The sequence below is a fragment of the Canis lupus genome, chromosome 23 (genome assembly GCF_011100685.1).
Source record: "Canis lupus familiaris isolate Mischka breed German Shepherd chromosome 23, alternate assembly UU_Cfam_GSD_1.0, whole genome shotgun sequence".
In the NCBI taxonomy this organism is placed as follows: domain Eukaryota; kingdom Metazoa; phylum Chordata; class Mammalia; order Carnivora; family Canidae; genus Canis; species Canis lupus.
The window spans coordinates 35,377,508-35,396,973 of NC_049244.1; the positions used below are offsets into that span (position 1 = coordinate 35,377,508).

Below are 19,466 nucleotides of genomic sequence, written 5' to 3' on the forward strand. Positions count from 1 at the left end.
TCGGAGCCCCAACATGGACTCGATTTCACAAACCTGAGATAATGACTTGGGCCAAAATCAAGAGTTGGGTGCTTAACCAACTGAGCCACCAGGCACCCCATAATAGCCCTAAAATTTAATTATTTTTGTCACTATTTTAAGATGAAGAAACAAAGAAGACAAATAACGTGCTTGGAAACATACAAGTAGTGAGGACCGGATCAGAAATTACAAAGTTCTGAACACTGGGTCCCTTAGAATGAGAGCAAACTGCCTGTCCCTCTTAGCATCTCATAATGAAATGTCTAACAGTTTCAGAGAATTTTCTAAGACAAAGAGTGGTATACTATTGGATTAAAACACAGTAACTTATTTCAAATTTCAAGAATGTTTCTCCTCTCTGAACCAAAACATGGATCTGACAGGCGAAAAGCCTCCAGTTAGCAGATTAAATGTTTCCCTGATCTAAATAGACCTCAGCTAAGAAATGCTAGCCCAACTAGTCAGATGAGAAAATGTCAGATAAGTTTATTCTTGACATGAGGTCAATACTTACCGGCCAAACTTTTCTGTGTTTCCTGTTTTTCCTTGTTGAATCACATGAATGAAATCATAGGTAAGAATAAAAGGCACCCGTTCCCTTTTAATGCCAAATTTAGACTTGAAATTTCCAAGAATATGTCCAAAGTCAATGTGGAAGAGCTGGAAAACAAATGGGACTTGATTTCTCTCGTTTCTCTGGTTCCCAAACAGAAAGGCAAGATCTCAGCAGTCCTAGACCTGCAACACTTCACTGATCTTCAGCTGAGCCCTTGCCTCACTCTGTATTGATTGTACAATTGCTACTATGTGTATAACAGAGTGATTTGGTAACTATATTATTACAAAACTCTCATGAGCCCTTCTCAGTTTTCAGAGGCTATTGGGTCACTTGGGAAGACTGTTTCTAATACTCATAGATCTTTTATACGCACTAATAACCCAGGCCTGATATTAAACTGCATTTACCTAGTGCAAAAGACAATCTTTAAAAAGGAAAAGTTTTTATTTTATTTATTTATTTATTTATTTATTCATGAAAGACACACACGGAGAGAGGCAGAGACACAGGCAGAGGGAAAAACAGGCTCCATGCAGGGAGCCTGACGTGGGACTCGATCCCAGGACTCCAGGATTATGCCCTGGGCCAAAGGCAAGCGCTAAACCGCTGAGCCACCCAGGGATCCCAAAAAGGAAAAGTTTTTAAAAAGAAAAAGAAAAATACATCCAAATAATAAACATGTCTGGTTTTTAATTTTTTTTTAAAGATTTATTTATTTATGAGAGAGAGAGGAAGACACAGGAGGAGGGAGAAGCAGGCTCCAGGCTGGGAGCCTGACGTGGGACTCGATCCCGGGACTCCAGGATCACACCCTGGGCCAAAGGCAGGCGCGAAACCGCTGAGCCATCCAGGGATCCCAACATGTCTGATTTTTAAAAAGCCAAATAGTTCTACATATCAAACTATTTTGGTCAATATTTCTAAGTACTTGCCCAACAGCCCCCTCAATACCCTGAGTCCTAGTACTTAGAGGTAACTTCTGGCCACTCTTTAATGGGTTTTTCCTCCATTTTTTAAAATGGTATATTTATACTTATTTTTTACTTCCTAGTTTTGAATTATGGAAGGTAAAGATTTAGTACTTTGTGCTGATGTAATGCTATACAATGAGGCACAGTATATCATAATTTCTGGTTAAATTAGTACTCCATGTTTATACTGTTCAGGCCATGTAAGTACATTTCAAAGCTAAACCATGTAGCAACAGTACACTATCAATACATTTCCCTTTTTGCCCATATTTTTCCTTGACAAAGCTTTTTTGGGCTTAGTATCCTAGGACCCTACTACTAAATCTTCTCCAAATCTTTTTTTTTTTTTTTTTTAAGATGTATTTATTCATTTGAGAGAGAGAGAGTCTGGGGTAGAGGGACAGAGTCCCAAGCAGACTCCCCACTGAGCACAGGGCCTGAAGTAGGGCTCCATCCCACAACCTGAGACCATGACCTGAGCCAAAACCAAGAGTTGGACATTCAACCAGCTATACCACCCAGGCGCCCATTTATCCATATCTTATATTGAAAGGTCATTTTAAGTAACTGCAGTAACTTTTCAGACATTAAACAAGTATTTATCACCTAACTTTAAGCAAACAAACCAATGAATATACATGAAGCAGATGGTGTGTGAAACAAAAGGAAAGCAAAAAGACATGATTCCAAGAATTACTAAAGAATTGCCTGAATTACACAAGAGATTGTACTGTATGTAATAGCATCATGAGGCCTTTGGCAGACTCTGGGGAGGCTCACCTGGCCAGTTTTTTTGACCATGATGTTGTCACTATGTCTATCACCAATCCCAAGGACATAAGAAGCTACACAGTAGCCGGCACAGGACAAGGTAAACTCTTCAATGGCTCGGTCTAGGTCATCCCTGAATAAGAGAGAGAGAGAGAAAAAAAAAAAAATGAATAAATGAAGGAATAGAGGTTTTCAGACTCCAAAAGTATGGGATAGTAAGACCCAATTCACACTTGTTTCCTTTTTAATTTTTAGTAGAAAGGCAACACAGAGCTGCCAAAACCGTATGAGCAAACCATGCAGGATCAGCCAAGAGAGGGAGGGTGATCAGTGCAGAAGCAGGGCAGAAAGAAGTCAGCAGGAAGACTCAAAGACTTTGGATCACTGGACCTCAGCCATTCAAACTGCTGTGTCCTGGGGACTGAGCTTCATTGGGGTTAGGGAGTAGGTTCATATGTATAATAAGAGGAGACCCTCAGCTTTGCTTGGATGATATGATGCTGGGCTTTAGAACATTTTTTGATCAGTTTTGACCTAACACTAGAATTCCATATTTAAGAGTTAAGTATTACAGTTCCAACACTTTAAGTCACTGACTTAAATTAGAAGTTGGTAACACAGACCCTTTAAAGACAAAGTCTTAAGATTAAAATTTGAAAACTAATTCTCCATACAAGCCCTTGGGTTTTGCCAATGATGAAATATAAATCTGACTTTGAAGTCTTTAGACAAAATACTTGCAGTGTTTTCCCTCACTATGAAATTCCTTAATTGTCTATGATTAGGTCTTTTCCAACATAATAACCATTAATAACACAGTTTCCAGCCCTGTTTTTTTTTTTTTTAAATATGGAGAGATCAATCTACAAACTCATTTACTGCTATTGTAAAAGTCTACTGAAAACTTACCTAAGGTCATATATTCACTAAGTATAGAAGTTGACACATTTAAAAAATTATTTAAAAATTTTGTAAAATCTTATATTGTAACTACTGTAAGGCTCTTAAATTTGATCTAGATAAAGTAGAATTTAATGCTAACCATCTGTGAGACTTTAGGAAGGCCTACTTTCTCATTCTGATCTAACCTGAAATAAAGCAATAAATAACATTAACATTTCCTCTAGGACAATTATGATTCTACTTGGAAGAACCATTTTTTTGTCCGGCTGCTTGTTCAGAAGAATGATACACAAACTAACCCAGAATTATATTCTTTAAGCCAGTTCAGAAGGGCATCTTTGTTGAAGGCTGCTGCGGCAGCCACATTGCTACTGTTCAGCTGAATGTCAGCAATTGTTTCAGAGGTGCTCACAACTTCAATGAGGCCAGAGCGGTCTCCTGTCGCTAAACAGCCATAAGGCAGCATCCTGAAAGGGAAAAAAATTGGCACAGTCATATGTATATGTTAGCCATAAAATGAAACTTTAACAGAGTAAGTTTCTTCCTCGATTTATTTTATTTTATTATTATTTTTTAAGACTTTATTTCTTCATGAAAGACACAGAGAGAGAAGCAGAGACATAGGCAGGGGGAGAAGCAGGCTCCTCTCAGGGAGCCTGATGTGGGACTCGATCCCAGACCCTGGGATCAGGCCCAGAGCCAAAGGCAGATGCTCAACCGCTGAGCCACCTAGGCGTCCCTTGATTTTTTTTTTAAGATTTTATTTATTTATTCATGAGAGACACACACACGGGGGCGGTGCAGAGATACAGGCAGAGGGAGAAGCAGGGAGCCCGACGTGGGACTCAATCCCGGGTCTCCAAGATTAGGCCCTGGGCTGAAGCGGCACTAAACCGCTGAGACACCTGGGCTGCCCTCTTCTTTGATTTTTAAAAAGTTTTATTACTATTGATACCCTTGCCATTTTTGTATTATTGTCATATGGAAAAATACAAGTTCTTTTTTTTTTTTTTAAGATTTTATTTATTCATGAAGACAGAGAGAGAGAGAGAGAGAGGCAGAGACAGAGGCAGAGGGAGAAGCAGGCTCCATGCAGGGAGCCCAATGTGGGACTCAATCCCAGGACTGCAGGATCACACCCTGAGCTGAAGGCAGACACTCAACCACTGAGCCACCAGGTGCCCCAAGGAAAAATACAAATTCTATTTTTCTGTTGGGGGGTAAATATCTTGACCAACAGATGAAGCAGTTTACTAGAACTCCAATGTACCAGCTAAATTATAATTTGTTATCTAGTTATTCTGATAAAATATTCCATTTGTAGAGATGGACAGAAGCATATCAGATAAAAGAAGTCTTTCATTTTTACTCTAAATTTTGGAGAAGGGAGTTACCCTATATAGAGCACTTAATAGGTGCCACATAGTAGCAGGCTAAGCACTTTACACATTACCTTGCTTAATGAATGGCAACTCCATCCTTCCAGTTGTTCAAACTCACAATTTTAAAGTCACCTTTGACTCTTTCTCTCATGACCAGCATTTACCTACTTTGAAAATGTGTACTTAAGATTTCTCTGCCTCCACTCTTCCTTTGGTTCCGACTCTAGATCAAGTCACCATCAATCTTTACTTAATTATTCAAGTTCCTTTATTAGTCTCCCTGCTTCCACATCATAGTCTGTTTTAAATCCAACAGCAATATAGTCCGTTTAAAAGGTACGCATTTTATATCACTCCCCCACCCCATCAAAATTTCTGCATTGGCTTCCAACCTTAGGGTGAAAGCCAACATGCTTGCCATAGCTCTCACAATGTCCTTCACTTCTAATATCCTCCCCTTATTCACTTTATTCCTACTATACTGGCTCCCTTGCTTTCCTCAAACGTATAAGGCACAACAGTCCCTAATTCCATTTTCTCTGCCCAGAACATCTTTCCCCAAGACATCTACCTGACTTACTCCCTTATTTCTTTGAAGTCTTTGCTGAAATGTTTCCATCTCAGTGAGAAATTCCGGATTTAAATTTACAAAAGCATCTGTGACACAAAACTTGCTATCTCTTCCCTGCTTCATTTTCCTCTATAAGCCCTCAACACTATCCAGACATCTTGTACATTTTATTTATATGTTTGTTTACTGTCTTTCTCTCTACCAGTAGGATGGAAGTTCTACTAGACAGGGGTGTTCTGTTCCCTGCTGTATACTCAGTGCCTGAGAACGTGCCTGTCACAAAGCAGGCACTCAATAATTATTTCTGAACGAATAGACAAATTTAATAACGAAATCCCTCCCAAAAAAACAAAAAACAAAAAAATAACAAAATCCCTGTTCAGTAAGTTCCCAATTTCACAAATGAGAAAAAGTAATTTGCAAAAGGTTATACATTTAAGCATAAGATCTAAGACTTAAAAATAGATTTGTGCGGCTCTGAAACTATCTTTCAAATCCAACAGTCTCTAGAGTCACTGATTATTTAACAGGCCTCTCATGCTGTTCTTGTGTAAAGTAATTTTTGCTAAATTGATAGGTAGCATTTTGCTTTGAATTTCATTTATATAATCCCTAATGAAAATAAAAAGTTTCTCATGTCTCTTTTACCAATTTTTAGAAGATTTTTCTCTAATGACTTAGGATTCACATTCTTTCCCTATTTATTAGGGTTTTAAAATATTTTCCTTAGTGATTTATATGACTTTTTAATATATTAACATTATCTTTTTCTTCTTTTGGTTGTAAATATTTTCTACAGTTTTGTAAAAACTGTGCTATCCTTATAGCAACTCCAAAATGGAATGTGATACCTGGGGAAGTTCAAATGAAAGTTGATTATAGAAAATGCAATGGATGCAATTCATAGACTCAACAAATATATGGGTAGAGCTATGTGTCATGCATTCTGTTTGCTGCTGGTGATACAGAAAGAAGCAAGAAGAGCGGTCCCTGCTCTCAGTGAACAGATAAGGCCCAAATGCACAATGTGTACATGATCTTTGTATGAACAAGAATTGCCATGAGAGGGCAGCCCCAGTGGCGCAGCGGTTTAGTGCTGCCTGCAGCCCAGGGCGTGATCCTGGAGACCCTGGATCGAGTCCCACGCCAGGCTCCCTGCATGGAGCCTGCTTCTCCCTCTGCCTGTGTCTCTGCCTCCCTCTCTCTCTTTCCATCTCTATGAATAAATAAATAAAATCTTTTTTTTAAATGTTAAAAAAAAAAAGGAAAAAAAAAGAATTGCCATGAGAACATGTCAAGAGTTAATAAAGATCTCTGTGAGGAAGAAGGGACAGCAGAGTTGGAGGAAAATATAAGGGAGAATACAAAAGCAAGGTGAGGATAAGAAACAGTGTTGGAAAGACTACGCAGGAACCTGACAGGTCATGTAAGGACTTCTGTCATTCTCCTAAAGGCAATGAGAAAGCTTTGAAGGACTTTATGAAAGAGAAATCTGTGTGTGTGTGTGTGTGTGTTGGAAGAATGTATGAATGTAACGATCCACTAATAGAGCCAAGTTTCATTAAATAATCCTTAAGTTTTCATACGACCAAGAAATCAGTTATCTTATGCCTCTTTTAGGCACTTTCCTAGTTCTAACAAAATAAGGCTGAGAGTAGAATTGCCAACTAAATGCTGGCAGCCTGATATATCACTGTCCCTATCCTGACACAACACATGTGAGGTAAACATGCACGGTTAAACTGCACTTTGGCTCACTTTCCTCCTTTCCTCCCACCTCACTTGCAGCCAAACTGGGCAAAAATCCAACTTCCTCTTCAAAAGCGTGCTATGATAAAAGCATTCAGCGTCTTAAGGATGAAATTCTCACAATGGGGAGGAAAAAACATCCTTGTCAGACAGTTTGACAGAAGTCAAGCTGGGGACAAACTCCTGGAGCCCTGACCATCTTACACAGGCTCATTTTACACTCAACTTCCACACTTCTTATAAAGGCTATAACAACTTGTAATGTTTTTTTATCCCTTTCTCAGACTTTCTGACTCAAGAAGCAATTTGTTACCTTTCCACTAAACAAGTATTAAAATATAATTAAAATATATATTCTACAGCAGAGGGGATGGCAGCCCCATAACCCTACTCTCAATGGGTATGTTTTCTCTGGCCTTAACTCTGACACATCAACGCAAATCTGAATGGTACTGTAGTCTCTTGCTTCCAAAAGAGTAAAGTGTAATTCCTTTACTTAATGTTTGCATTGCTTCCATCTTCTTCCTTAAACCTTCCAAAACTACCAATACAATTTCATTATAGAACTGTTGATCAGCACTCTTAAAAGGGAAGTAAATCCCATTAATGTAACTCAGATGTAAAGTCACAATGAAGAAACCATCCAAAATTCAGGGGGCAGTAGAGGATTTTCAAATCTACCAAAGGTCAGGTAGATTTACATATAGACAACCTATGAGACTTGACAATAAAGGCTGAATACCTATTATTTGTTGACCAAATGAAGTCAGAGTGTTCTAACATACTGATGGTTTACAAATGTTCTAATTTAACATGAAAGAAACCAAGAGTATTTTTGAGACATCTGAGAAAAATGAAAATGAGTAATAGGTACTTTCATTCATGCTAACATGGCACTATTACAAGTACTAAAATATTCTGGTCAAAGTAATAAAGCATAGAAAGTACCTGAAGATTATTAATTGAATTTAGAAGTGTGTGTGCTACATGACCCAGTTTAACCTGAACAGCGGGCCAAAAGAAAAACAAACAATAGGAACACTGGAGCACACATATTTATAGAAACAGTAAAAAAAAAAAAAAAAAAAGTTTAGTGAGAAAAAGGTATTCATTTAGAAATGAACCCTAAAGAATTAAAGTCTACATATTTTAAAAACACGGGGTCAGAGTACAAAAAGTCAGCAGGGATCTCACAGAACAGACAAGTTCCTTTTTCTTGTTAGACACTTGTTGCTTCCCAAAGAGAGGCACTCAGTTTATTTCTAGCACTCCCACATGTGGTTTCCTCCCTTTGCCTGAGGTCACAATGAACTTCATTTGAAGCTAAATGTGCTTTACATTTGAATAGAATGGGTAAAATAAAAAAGCTAAAAGTAAATAAGTTGATTGGGGTTTTTAATTAGGCTGATGGAACTGAGAGAGGAAAACTAAAGTGACCCCAGAAAGAAAAGGCTGTGTTGTTACTTTGCTTTTTTTCCTGCTTCTATTCTTGCTAGGACCTGCACCTCTACCCTACATATGCTTTAAGCCATGTCCTCCTTGTAAGGGACAAAATTAATGATATCTTTGGAGTCTTCCAGAACAATATCTAAACCACTGGCATTAGGGATCTCGAAGCCAAGACCACTGGCTTCAAGGAGTAAGTGACTTATGATGGACACCCGGACCTTGTCCTTAGTCTAACTGGTTCCTGGATACCTGAAAGGACACGTACATCAGACCACCATCTCAATAAAAACCCTTAGACCTCAAACAAAGATGAGACTCAGGATCCTTTCCTTTCCAAGCGTCCTGGACAGTCCATCTGTATCTGCTCTCCCTGTATCTTTAATAAACTCTTTCACCTCTTGCTGGCCTCTGGTAAATTTCTGTCCTGCATGAAGTTCTGCAGGCATCAGAACTTTTAAAAAATAAATTTATTTATGTTTGTTTATTTTTATTTTTTTTTTGAGAGAAAGACTGGGAGGGAGCAGAGGAAGAGAAAGAATCTTAAGGAGGCTCCATGCCCAGCTTGGAACCCAATGTGGGGCTTAATCTCACAATCCTGAGATCATAACCGGAGCTAAAACCAAGAGTCAGACATTTAACGGACTGAGCCACCCAGACACCCCATAGGCATCGGAACTTTAAAGGCAAGGTCTTTAGCTCAGCCTTTTATAAATGAACATTTAGCCATTATAAAGGCTCATATGGTCTAAATTTGCTCTTAGTAAAGGAGACCACTTTGTAGCTAACCTTAGAAAGAATCAATGAGGGATCCCTGGGTGGCGCAGCGGTTTGGCGCCTGCCTTTGGCCCAGGGCGCGATCCTGGAGACCCGGGATCGAATCCCACGTCGGGCTCTTGGTGCATGGAGCCTGCTTCTCCCTCTGCCTGTGTCTCTGCCTCTCTCTCTCTCTCTCTCTCTGTGACTATCATAAATAAATAAAAAATTAAAAAAAAAAAAAAAGAGAAAGAATCAATGAGTTAACAGCCTAAGCTTGAAAAGTCTCCTGTATTTGTATGGGATAAATCAAGTAAAACCATTTTTGCAGGGTTTTACTTTACAGGAAGGGTCAGCAAACTTTTGGAGATTAAGCCACATGGTAAATATTTTAGGCATTGCAGACTACTCAATCCTGCAGTTACAGCATAAAAGCAGCCACAGACATTATGTAAACAAATGGGTTATGGCTGTGTGCCAATAAAACTTTATACACAAACAGTGGGAGTTCCTGGGGAGAGGGAATAAATCAGATCCCTCTGGGTTTATATTCCTCAGGCAGAGTTCACAATCATCCATTTCTCTTATCTATGCAGTATTTCTTATGTATATATGCTTGATTAGAAAACTTGCTATCTATTCCAAAATAATTCTACTTTTTACACATCTGTATTAGAAATTCCTCCCAATTTAAAAGCAAAACTGTCACTTACAATGCTCAAAGTGTCCTTTTTAGATAAACTATAATCTCACTTTATTCCAATAACATTATAAGTCCCATTAAAGTAACAATACCAACAGCAAATTGTTCTTTCTACCTCAACAGCATGAAAGGATCTAAGACTAGAAAACTTCTTTAAAGAAAAAAACCCGCCCCCCCAAAAAAAGAAAGAAAATAGCCCAAATCAATGGAAAATTACATATTTAAGGCACCACAATACTTTGATAAACAAAGGGTACTAGACAAGTCTTATCATGATTGTTTTCTTGCTTAGACTGGTAAAATGAAAAAATGACATGAAGTAAACAGTATGACAGACCTGGATTTGAATCTGGCTCCTAATTAATATTTTTGTAACCTTTGACAAATTGTTTTAAAATCCCTTGAACCTTAATTTTTCTCATCTGTTAAAAAGGAGTAACAACCTCAGTTTTTTTTTTTTAAGATTTTATATATTTATTCATAGAGACACAGAGAGAGACAGAGAGAGGCAGAAACACAGGCAGAGGGAGAAGCAGGCCCCATGCAGGGAGCCCGACGTGGGACTTGATCTCGGGTCTCCGGGATCACACCCTGAGCTGCGGGCGGTGCTAAACCACTGCGCCACTGGGGCTGCCCTCACACAGTTTTTTTATATGACATTACATATGTGAAGAACCTGATACAATATCTGGCTTGGGGCACCTTTGGATCAGGGAGTGATCCCAGAGTCCCGGGATTGAGTATACCACATAGGGATTCCTGCATGGAGCCTGCTTCTCCCTCTGCCTATGTCTCTGCCTCTCCGTCTCCCATGAATAAATAAATAAAATCTTAAAAAAAGAAAAAAAACCTGGTTCAGTCAATAAAAAGCAAGTTGGTTCAGTCAATAAAAAGCAAGTTGGTTTTTTTTTTTAAGATTTTATTATTTATGAGTGAGAGATACAGAGAGAAAGGCAGAGACACAGGCGGAGGGAGAAGCAGGCTCCCTGAGAGGAGCCCGATGAGGGACTCAATCCTTGGATCCAGGGATCATGCCCTGAGCTGAAGGCAGATGCTCAACCACTGAGCCACCTAGGTGTCCCTAAATAGCAAGTGTTTTAAGCTTTAAAAATTCCAAAATATATTTAGTAATGAAGAAAACAATTCAAATCTCAAAAACTAATCAGAAAGTACTTACAATCTCACAGGGATAGAGTCAATCCCAAATAAAACTGTTTCCAACTTGTGGACTAAGTGGCTATAGATACTAAAACATCAAAAATGACAGATAAAGTCAAAAAGGTTTTTATAAATAGTTATGGTTAATAAAGAAAGAAAAGGAGAACTCAGGGTCCCAGAAATATAGATTACTCATAGCACTGGCTGAGGAATTTACTGACTTGGTTGACTTTTTTTTTTGGTTGACGTTTTAATGTCCATGAGAAAAGACATACGGTGTTGGGTCCCTATGAGACAGGATCTGGACCTGAGATTCTATACAAGGATGGGGATTTGAAAGGGCTGTCAAGCCATGAATAGGGAACTAGAAAGTCTCTGCTCACTGACCAGAAAATGTAGCATGAAAGTCTGCAATCTACCTTGGGCACTGAATAAGGGAGGAAAAAGTTTCATGAAAATGCAAAAATTCAAGACTTCCTACATTCTCATCAGATCCAAGCATAAACTATCTATGAAATATAAGAGCATGAAGAAAAAGAGATAAAATAAAAATTGATTGTGTGTAAAGACCCTGGGGAACACCACAAATTAAACACAAACTCATTTTGGGAGGAGACTCTCACAACCTAGGGAGCAAAGGACCCTCAGAGAAAACACAATCCACACACCAATAGGAATTCAAAACCAAATATTATCAACTACACAGGAATGAAACTGGACAATGTAAAAGAGAAAGTTAGTGAACTAGAAGACAAAATACAAGAAACTACAAAGAATGTAAGACAAAAATGGGAAATAGGTAAGACAAGTTAAGAGACATGCAGGACAGAACAGGAATGTCCAACACACCTCTATTAATGTTGCAGAAGACTGTGAGAGTAGAAGAAATACAATACTGAAAAATATTGATATATTCTGTACGAACTAAAAGAAGATGTTATTTCCTCTGATTGAAAAGACAAAATGAGAATGGGTGAGGAAAGATAAAAATAAATCCATACACTAACAAACTGTAGTAAAACTGCAGAAACCAATGGCAAAGAGAAATTTATTTTTTGCAATGGGGAAAAAAATATGCTTTTTAGATGGACGGCACACTTTACAAAATAACAGAGGTCAGAATACCATGGAATAACCTCTTCAAGGTTTCTGAGGAAAGTAGTTGTAAATTTAGATTTTAAAATTCTATAACCAGGTAACATCTGCATAAACAAGGAGTTAAGGACCTCTGAAAATCCAGTCTTCTACAAAAGCAACAACACTACTAGCAAAAAATTATCAGAATAGACTATTTGAGTAGTATGGAAATACAAGAAAGTTGCAAAAATCAGAAGAGTGTTTATTGAAGACAATAGCTGAATCTGAGTTGTTTTACCACGACACATTACAATCTCCCATGTTCCCAGTTCTGCAATAGACCTGACAATGAACAGTCCACAATCACAGTGAATACAGTAATCTAGTAGCCATTGCAGGGAGTAAAATGGGGTTGGAGCTCCTTCAAAGCCTCATTTCTAGGGCTGTCATTTTTTGAGCTATCTGGTGGTTCCCAGGAAGATCTCACAATTTTATGTTTCTCTGATCTGAATTACACCTCATCTACCTTTTACTGGAGTGTTTTTTCAAGGAAAAAAAATCACAACCAACTAAACACTGCAGCGACCTAAGGGGTAAATAACAGTTAGGCAAATAATAAGCTAACCAAAGAGCTTAAAAGGAAAAGATGGGGAGTAAGGTGTCCACAGAAGATAGTGAAAACTTCCAACACAGACACAGACATAGAAATCTACAAGCCATGTACATAGACATGTACATGTACATGTACATAGACCGGGTTTTATGCACACTCAGGGCAGTATACAAGCACAGCAAAGAACTCAGATGGGCATAGCTGTCACCTCTTGCTAAATTGAGCTATTACACAAGTAAGGGCTAAGACACAGTTCAGAACTACCTGGCTGGCTGCCGAAGCAACTATCCTAACACATAGTGCCCCTCAAGAAAGAATGGAAGACTTAGATTTCAGAATTCAAGGAAACCTTGGTCAATTACTAGCTGACTAATAAACCAAGGACAAAAATCAGTAGCCACATATGAGAAAGAATACAAACTTCACAGAATTACTTCAGATAAATCACTAATCAGCAACAACACAAAACCATGAGGAAGGATTAGAATCTGATTTTCAAAGCTGCCAAATAATAAAAATGTTCAGTTTCAACAAAACAAATGTATGAGACATACAAAGAAATAAGAAAATATGACCCATACATAAGAAAAAAAGTACACTATAAAAAATGTCCCCAAGGAAGCTCAAATGCTGAACATTTTAAACAAAAATTTTAAAACACCTATTTGTTTTTTTTAAGATTTTATCTATTTTAGATAGTATGCATGAGTAGAGGGAGGGACAGAGGAGAGAATCTCCAGCAGGCTCCTTGCTGAGTGTGGAGCCCAACTTAGACTTGATCCTATGACCCATGAGTCACTTTTTAATTTTTTTTTAAGATTTTATTTATTTATTCGTGAGAGACAGAAAGAGAGAGGCAGAGACATTGGCAGAGGGAGAAGCAGGCTCCCTGCAGGGAGCCTGATGTAGGACTCAATCCCAGAACCCGGGGATCACACCCTGAGCTGAAGGCAGACACTTAACCACTGAGCCACCCAGGTGTCCCAAGATCACTTTACTTTAAGGGGCACCTGGATGGCTCAGTCAGTAAGCATACAAATTTTGATTTCAGATCAGGTCATAATTTCAGGGTTGTAAGATTGAGCCCCACATCTTGGACTCTGTCCTAGGCATGGAGCCTGCTTAAGATTCTCTGTCTCTCCCCTTCTCTCTCTGCCCATCCCCTCCCAAATAAATAAAAAATAAAAACTGAAAAAAACACCAATTTAAGTATGTGCCAAGAATTTAAAAAACCATGTCTGAAGAAGTATGAGAATGATGAATCATCAAATAGAGACTATCAAGAGACAGAAATTATTTAAATGATCCAAATAAAAATTCTGGAGTTAGAAATTATAACAAATATAAAATTTACCAGAAGACACAATAGCAGATTTGAGCAACCATAATAAAATATCAGCAAACCTGAAGATAGGTCAAGTATCTAATCAGAAGAACAAAAGAAAAAGAATGAAGAAAAATGATCACAACCAATAAGTACATGATGGTTATGTCAGGAGAGGGGAAAAAAAGGCAAAAAGAATATTTGAAAAGAATAAAACTGAAAACCTCTGAAGATAAATGAGAAACAAAATTTTATACACCTAAAAGGCTCAATGAATTCAAAGTCAAATAAACTACACAAAAATCAATACATCTAAGGGGCTCAAATGAACAAATGAATTCAAAGTCAAAGTCAAAACCAAGTAGGCCTGGATATAGTCTAATCAAACTGTAAAAATTCAAAAAAGAGAATATTGAAAATGAGAGATGTGATCCATCCCTTACAGACATCGCCCCTCCCCCAACCCCTGCCAAATTAACCGATTTCTTATCAGAAATCTTAAGAGGGCAGAAAGCAGCATGAGGCATATTAAAACATATTCAATATCTGGTAAAACTATTCTTCAAAAACAAAGGAGAAATTAAGACTTCCTAGATAAATAAAAACAGAAATTGAACAAAAGTGGAAGGACTCACTTCTGGATTACAAAGACACAATAATCAAGGCTGTGCATAAAGACATGTAGATCAATGAAACAGAATTTAGAGTTCAGAAAAAACCCTCACATTACATTCAATTGACACATGACAAGATTGTCAAGACTATTCACTGAAAAAAGAATAGTCTTTTCAACAATAGTGTGACAATCCAGTGACAACTGGATATACAAACACAAAAGAAGGAAATTGGAATCCTACAATATACCAAATAAAAGCATTAACTAAAAATGGATTGATGATCTCTAATATAAGGGTTAAAACTGAAACATTTAGCAGAAAACCTAAGTGTAAGCTTCATGGCATTGTATTAAGTATTGATTTCTTAAACCTGACACTAAAAAACAAAAACAAAGAAGAAATAGATAAACTGGACTTCATCAAAATTAAAACCCAGGTGCATCAAAGGACACGATCAAGAAAGTGAAGAAACAATCCACAGAATGGAAGAAAACATTTGTAAATAATTTATTTAATAGGAGTCTAGTATCTAAAATATAAGAATTTGTGTAACTTAAAAATTAAAAGAAAACCCAATTCAAAAGTGAGCAAAGGAGGGGTGTCTGACTGGCTCAGTAGGAAGAGCATATGACTCAATCTCAGGATCATGAGGTTTTAGCCCCACGTTGGGGGTAAAGATTATTTTAAAAAAAGAACTTTAAAAAAAATGAGCAAACGACTTGAATAGTTATGTCTCCAAAAAGGATATACAAATGACCAAGAAGAACATTAAAGGCTTGCCAACATCATTAGTTATTAGGAAAATACAAATTAAAACCACAATGAGAAAACTAACAAAACTGCAAGCAGAAACTGACAAATGCCAATTATAATGGGAAGTTTTTATAACATACCTGTGAAGTGAAAAATAAATAAAAATTTGATGAGAGTATAGACTTGGACACAATTAACAAACTTGATAAAATAGACTGATTTATGACCTTACTGCTAATAATTATAGCATATGGAATCATTTTACTCAAAAATGGGTTGTTTAGAAAATCAGACATTTTTGTTAAAGCATAAAGAAATTCTTAAGAAACATGACATTGATTTATGTTAACCACATAATTCTGACAACAAAGAAATAAAATTAGAAACCAGAGACAACAGGAATAAAAAAAAAAAATCCAGTGCATTTGGAAGTTATAACAGTCTAAACTAGATCAGGAGTTGAGCCAGTATAAACATGGCAGCAGAGCAGGAGGATCCTAGGCTTGCTTCATCCCATGAATAGAACTAGATAACTATCAAATCATCCCAAATATCCCAGAAATCAACCTAAAGACTAGTAGAACAAACTCTACAACTAAGGGTAGAGAAGAGGCCACATCGAAGAAAGTAGAAATATACAGACACTGCGTGGGAGAGAAATAGAAATAGATTGTGGTCGCTGCAATGGGGAGGGAGCCATGGTCATAGAGAAGGGTGAGAAACAGATTACCATACAGGAGAGCACACAGGGAAAACTAATCCTCATAGCAATTAGCTTAGAAAACAAGAGAACCCAAATTTTGTGAGTTCTTACAATCAGCGGGACTTTCAGCCTAGAGTTCTAAAGGTCAGCATGGGGCTGCTGCTGGAGAAAAGGCAGGGCAAACAGCCTACAGAGAAACAACATGCAAACAGCTATCCCAAGAATGCCTGGGGTGCACAGTGGGGAAATTATTTGCTCATCTTGGAGCATCCCACAGAAGCAGCCTTCAAGAAGAGACCCTTCCAAAAACAAAGAAACTGGCAGGTGCCATTTTCCCTCCCCTACTCCTCAGCATAGGCAGAGCCACCTGCAGGAACCAGCACAAAGCCAACACCCACTACCTAATTTGCTTACACCAAGCCCCACCTCCCCACATTCTGGTAGATCCGCCCTTCCCAGTCCTTCTTGCTTTAGGCCCAGCACAGCAGGCCTTCTCTCCCAGAAGACTGGTGCAAACCCTTTCCAGCACCACATCTCCCCATCCAGGAGTTATCCAGGGCATCAGTTCCAGAGCCCTAGTTAAAACCACATTCAGGCCAAGGACCAAACACTGCCCATAACAGGCAAAAAGAGCTTCAGCAGATAATTGGCCTTAATGATAAAAGAGCCAGGACACAACAGTAGAGAACATGCAGCACACACTGAGATGCTCCTGAAGTGTCACATCCTGCAGAACATGGGACACTATACTTCAAAGCACTGTAGGACCTCTTCTTCATAAGGCCAAGAACAGGAGATGTAGCCAACTTTCCTAACACAGAGAAGCAGACACAGCAACTTGGATAAAATGAGAAGACAGACAAATTTGTGCCAAATGAAAGAACAGGACAAGGCCACCATTAGAGATCCAAGAGAAGATACAAATAACATGAATGACAGAGAATTTAAAGTAATGATCACAATGATACTCACTGGATTTGAAAAAAGAGTGGAAGACATCAATGAGACTCTTAACACAGAGATAAAAAATAACCAATCAGACATGAAGAGTGCAAATGAATTAATGACCTCAAAGAAAGAGTAATGAAGAAGCACCTGGGTGTCTCAGTGGTTGAGCGTCTGCCTTTGGCTCAGGGCATGATCCCGGGGCTTGGGAACGAGTCCTGCATCAGGCTTCCCACAGGGAGCCTGCTTCTCCCTCTGCCTGTGTCTCTGCCTCTCTCTCTCTCTGTGTCTCTCATGAATAAATAAATAAAATCTTTAAAAAAGAAAGAAAGAAAAGAAAAGAAAAAAAAAGAGAAAGAAAGAAAGAGAAAGAAAGAAAGAAGAAAGAAAGAAGAAAGAAAGAAAGAAAGAAAGAAAGAAAGAAAGAAAGAAAGAAAAGTAAGATGAATAAAAGAGAGAAAAAAGAATTATGCAAAATGAGAATAGACTTAGGGAACTCAGTGGCTCCATGAAATGTAGTAAATTCACATTATCGGATTCCTGGGAGAAGGGAGAGAAGAGGGGGCAGAATAACAGCTGAAAACATCCCTAATTTGGGGAAGGAAATATATCCAGATGCATGAGTCACATAGAACTTCAAAGAAAATCAACAAAATCATACACCAAGACATATTATAATTAAAATGGCAAAGTAGAGTGATAAAGAAAAAAATTTTTAAAGCAGCAACAAAAAAATACAGTTACATACAACAGATATCCCATAAGGCTATCAGAGGATTTTCCTTTTTTTTTTTTTTTAATTTTGAGAAGTGGTGGGGAGAGAGCACAAGTTGGGGTGGGGGTGGGGGAACAGAGTGAGAGAGAATCTTGAGCAGGCTACATGCCCATTGTGGAGCCTGCAGGAGGTCTCAATTGCACAACTCTGAGATCATAACCTAAGCTGAAATCAAGAGTCAAAATTTGATTCGACTTGCTTGTCAAAAAGTCAGTACAGGAAAAAAAAAGTCAGTACAGGGGCACCTGGATGGCTCAGGCAGTTAAGTGTGTGCCTTCAGCTCAGGTCATGATCTCAGGTCCTGGGACCAAGCCCTGTGTTGGGCTCCCTGCTCGGCAGGGAGTCTGGTTCTCTCTCTCCCTCTGCTTCTCCCCTGCCTCATGGTCTCTCTCTTTCAAATAAATATATAAAATCTTTTTAAAAACTCAGTACAGAATAAACACAACTAAAAGGAAACCATAAAGAGGCAATTAATGATAAAACAGAAAAAAGATCAACAAAATTAGAAGCTCCTTCTTTTAAAATACTAAGAAGCAAATCTGTAGACTAATAAAAACAGTACATATGAAGTAATTTTACACATGCAAAAAAGGAAAAAAATTAAACATAAAAGAGGTTTTAAAATACAAGAAGATGTTATAAAAGATGTACTGGAAAATTTTTGGCTTCTAGACTGACTCAAGAGGGAAAAAAATCTGATGAGTCCAATAACCATTAAGAAAAATTAGTAGTCAAAAAGACCTAGACTGCAAAAAACCAACACCAGAACCAAACCTTTGCAGAGAGAAAAGGGAAAAGCACACTAAGTTTGCAAATAAATACAATTTGCAAAATAAAATATAGAAGAATATCTTTAAAGGTAACTGCACAGAGAAAAAAATATTTTAAAAATAACAAAATATATAAACCTTAAAGGAACCTAGTTAATTTTTTTTTTTTGGAACCTAGTTAATTTATAGCAGAGAGAAAAACACAGTACTTTTCAACACTGAAAACATAAAAAACGAAGCTATTTATAAAAGATATGCAAATTAAAGTTCTATGAGATACCATGTTGTTTCCATTAGATTTTCTTTTCTTTTTTATTTTTTAAAGATTTTACTTATTTACTCACAAGAGACGCAGAGAGAGAGAGAGAGAAGCAGAGACACAGGCAGAGGGAGAAGCAGGCTCCCTGCAGGGAGCCCGATGTGGGACTCAATCCCAGGACTCCAGGATCACACCCTGGGGCAAAAGCAGGCGCTAAACCGCTAAACCACTGAGCCACCAGGGCTGCCCTCCATTAGATTTAAAAAAAAAATTTTTTTTTAAAAATCAACAAGTCTGATTGGCAAGGAGATATTTTTGGGTGGCAACAACACAATGGTACAACCATTTGGACAATGGTGGTCAAGTTGAAAATATACATGCCTTATGATGAATCAATTCTACTTCCAGCTATATAAACTAAACACCTCTTCCATATGTGAATAGTGAGCTGTTTCGTGCCCCTGTTCAAACTAGGGGCATATAGGTTGGCTCAGTAGGTTCAGCATCTGCTTTTGGTTCAGATCATGATCCTGGAGTCCTGGGACCACGCCCCTCAGGCTCCCTGCTCAGTGGAGAGTCTGCTTCTCCCTCAACCTCTGCCCTCACTCTCCCCACCCATCATGATCTCTCTTTTACGGTC

At 38.1% G+C, this 19,466-nt stretch overlaps 1 protein-coding gene across 2 annotated transcripts in view; it reads right to left on the bottom strand.

Annotated features, from left to right (window-relative positions):
* PIK3CB (phosphatidylinositol-4,5-bisphosphate 3-kinase catalytic subunit beta) overlaps nucleotides 1-19,466 on the bottom strand; it is a 205,873-nt gene that overhangs the window by 5,534 nt on the left and 180,873 nt on the right. For both annotated transcript variants that reach the window (XM_038571022.1, XM_038571021.1), the window contains 3 exons: nucleotides 3,525-3,692; nucleotides 2,332-2,455; nucleotides 536-681 (listed from right to left, as the gene is read on the bottom strand). In XM_038571022.1, coding sequence (XP_038426950.1) covers nucleotides 536-681; nucleotides 2,332-2,455; nucleotides 3,525-3,692 — 438 coding nt within the window. The remainder of the gene's footprint in view (nucleotides 1-535; nucleotides 682-2,331; nucleotides 2,456-3,524; nucleotides 3,693-19,466) is intronic.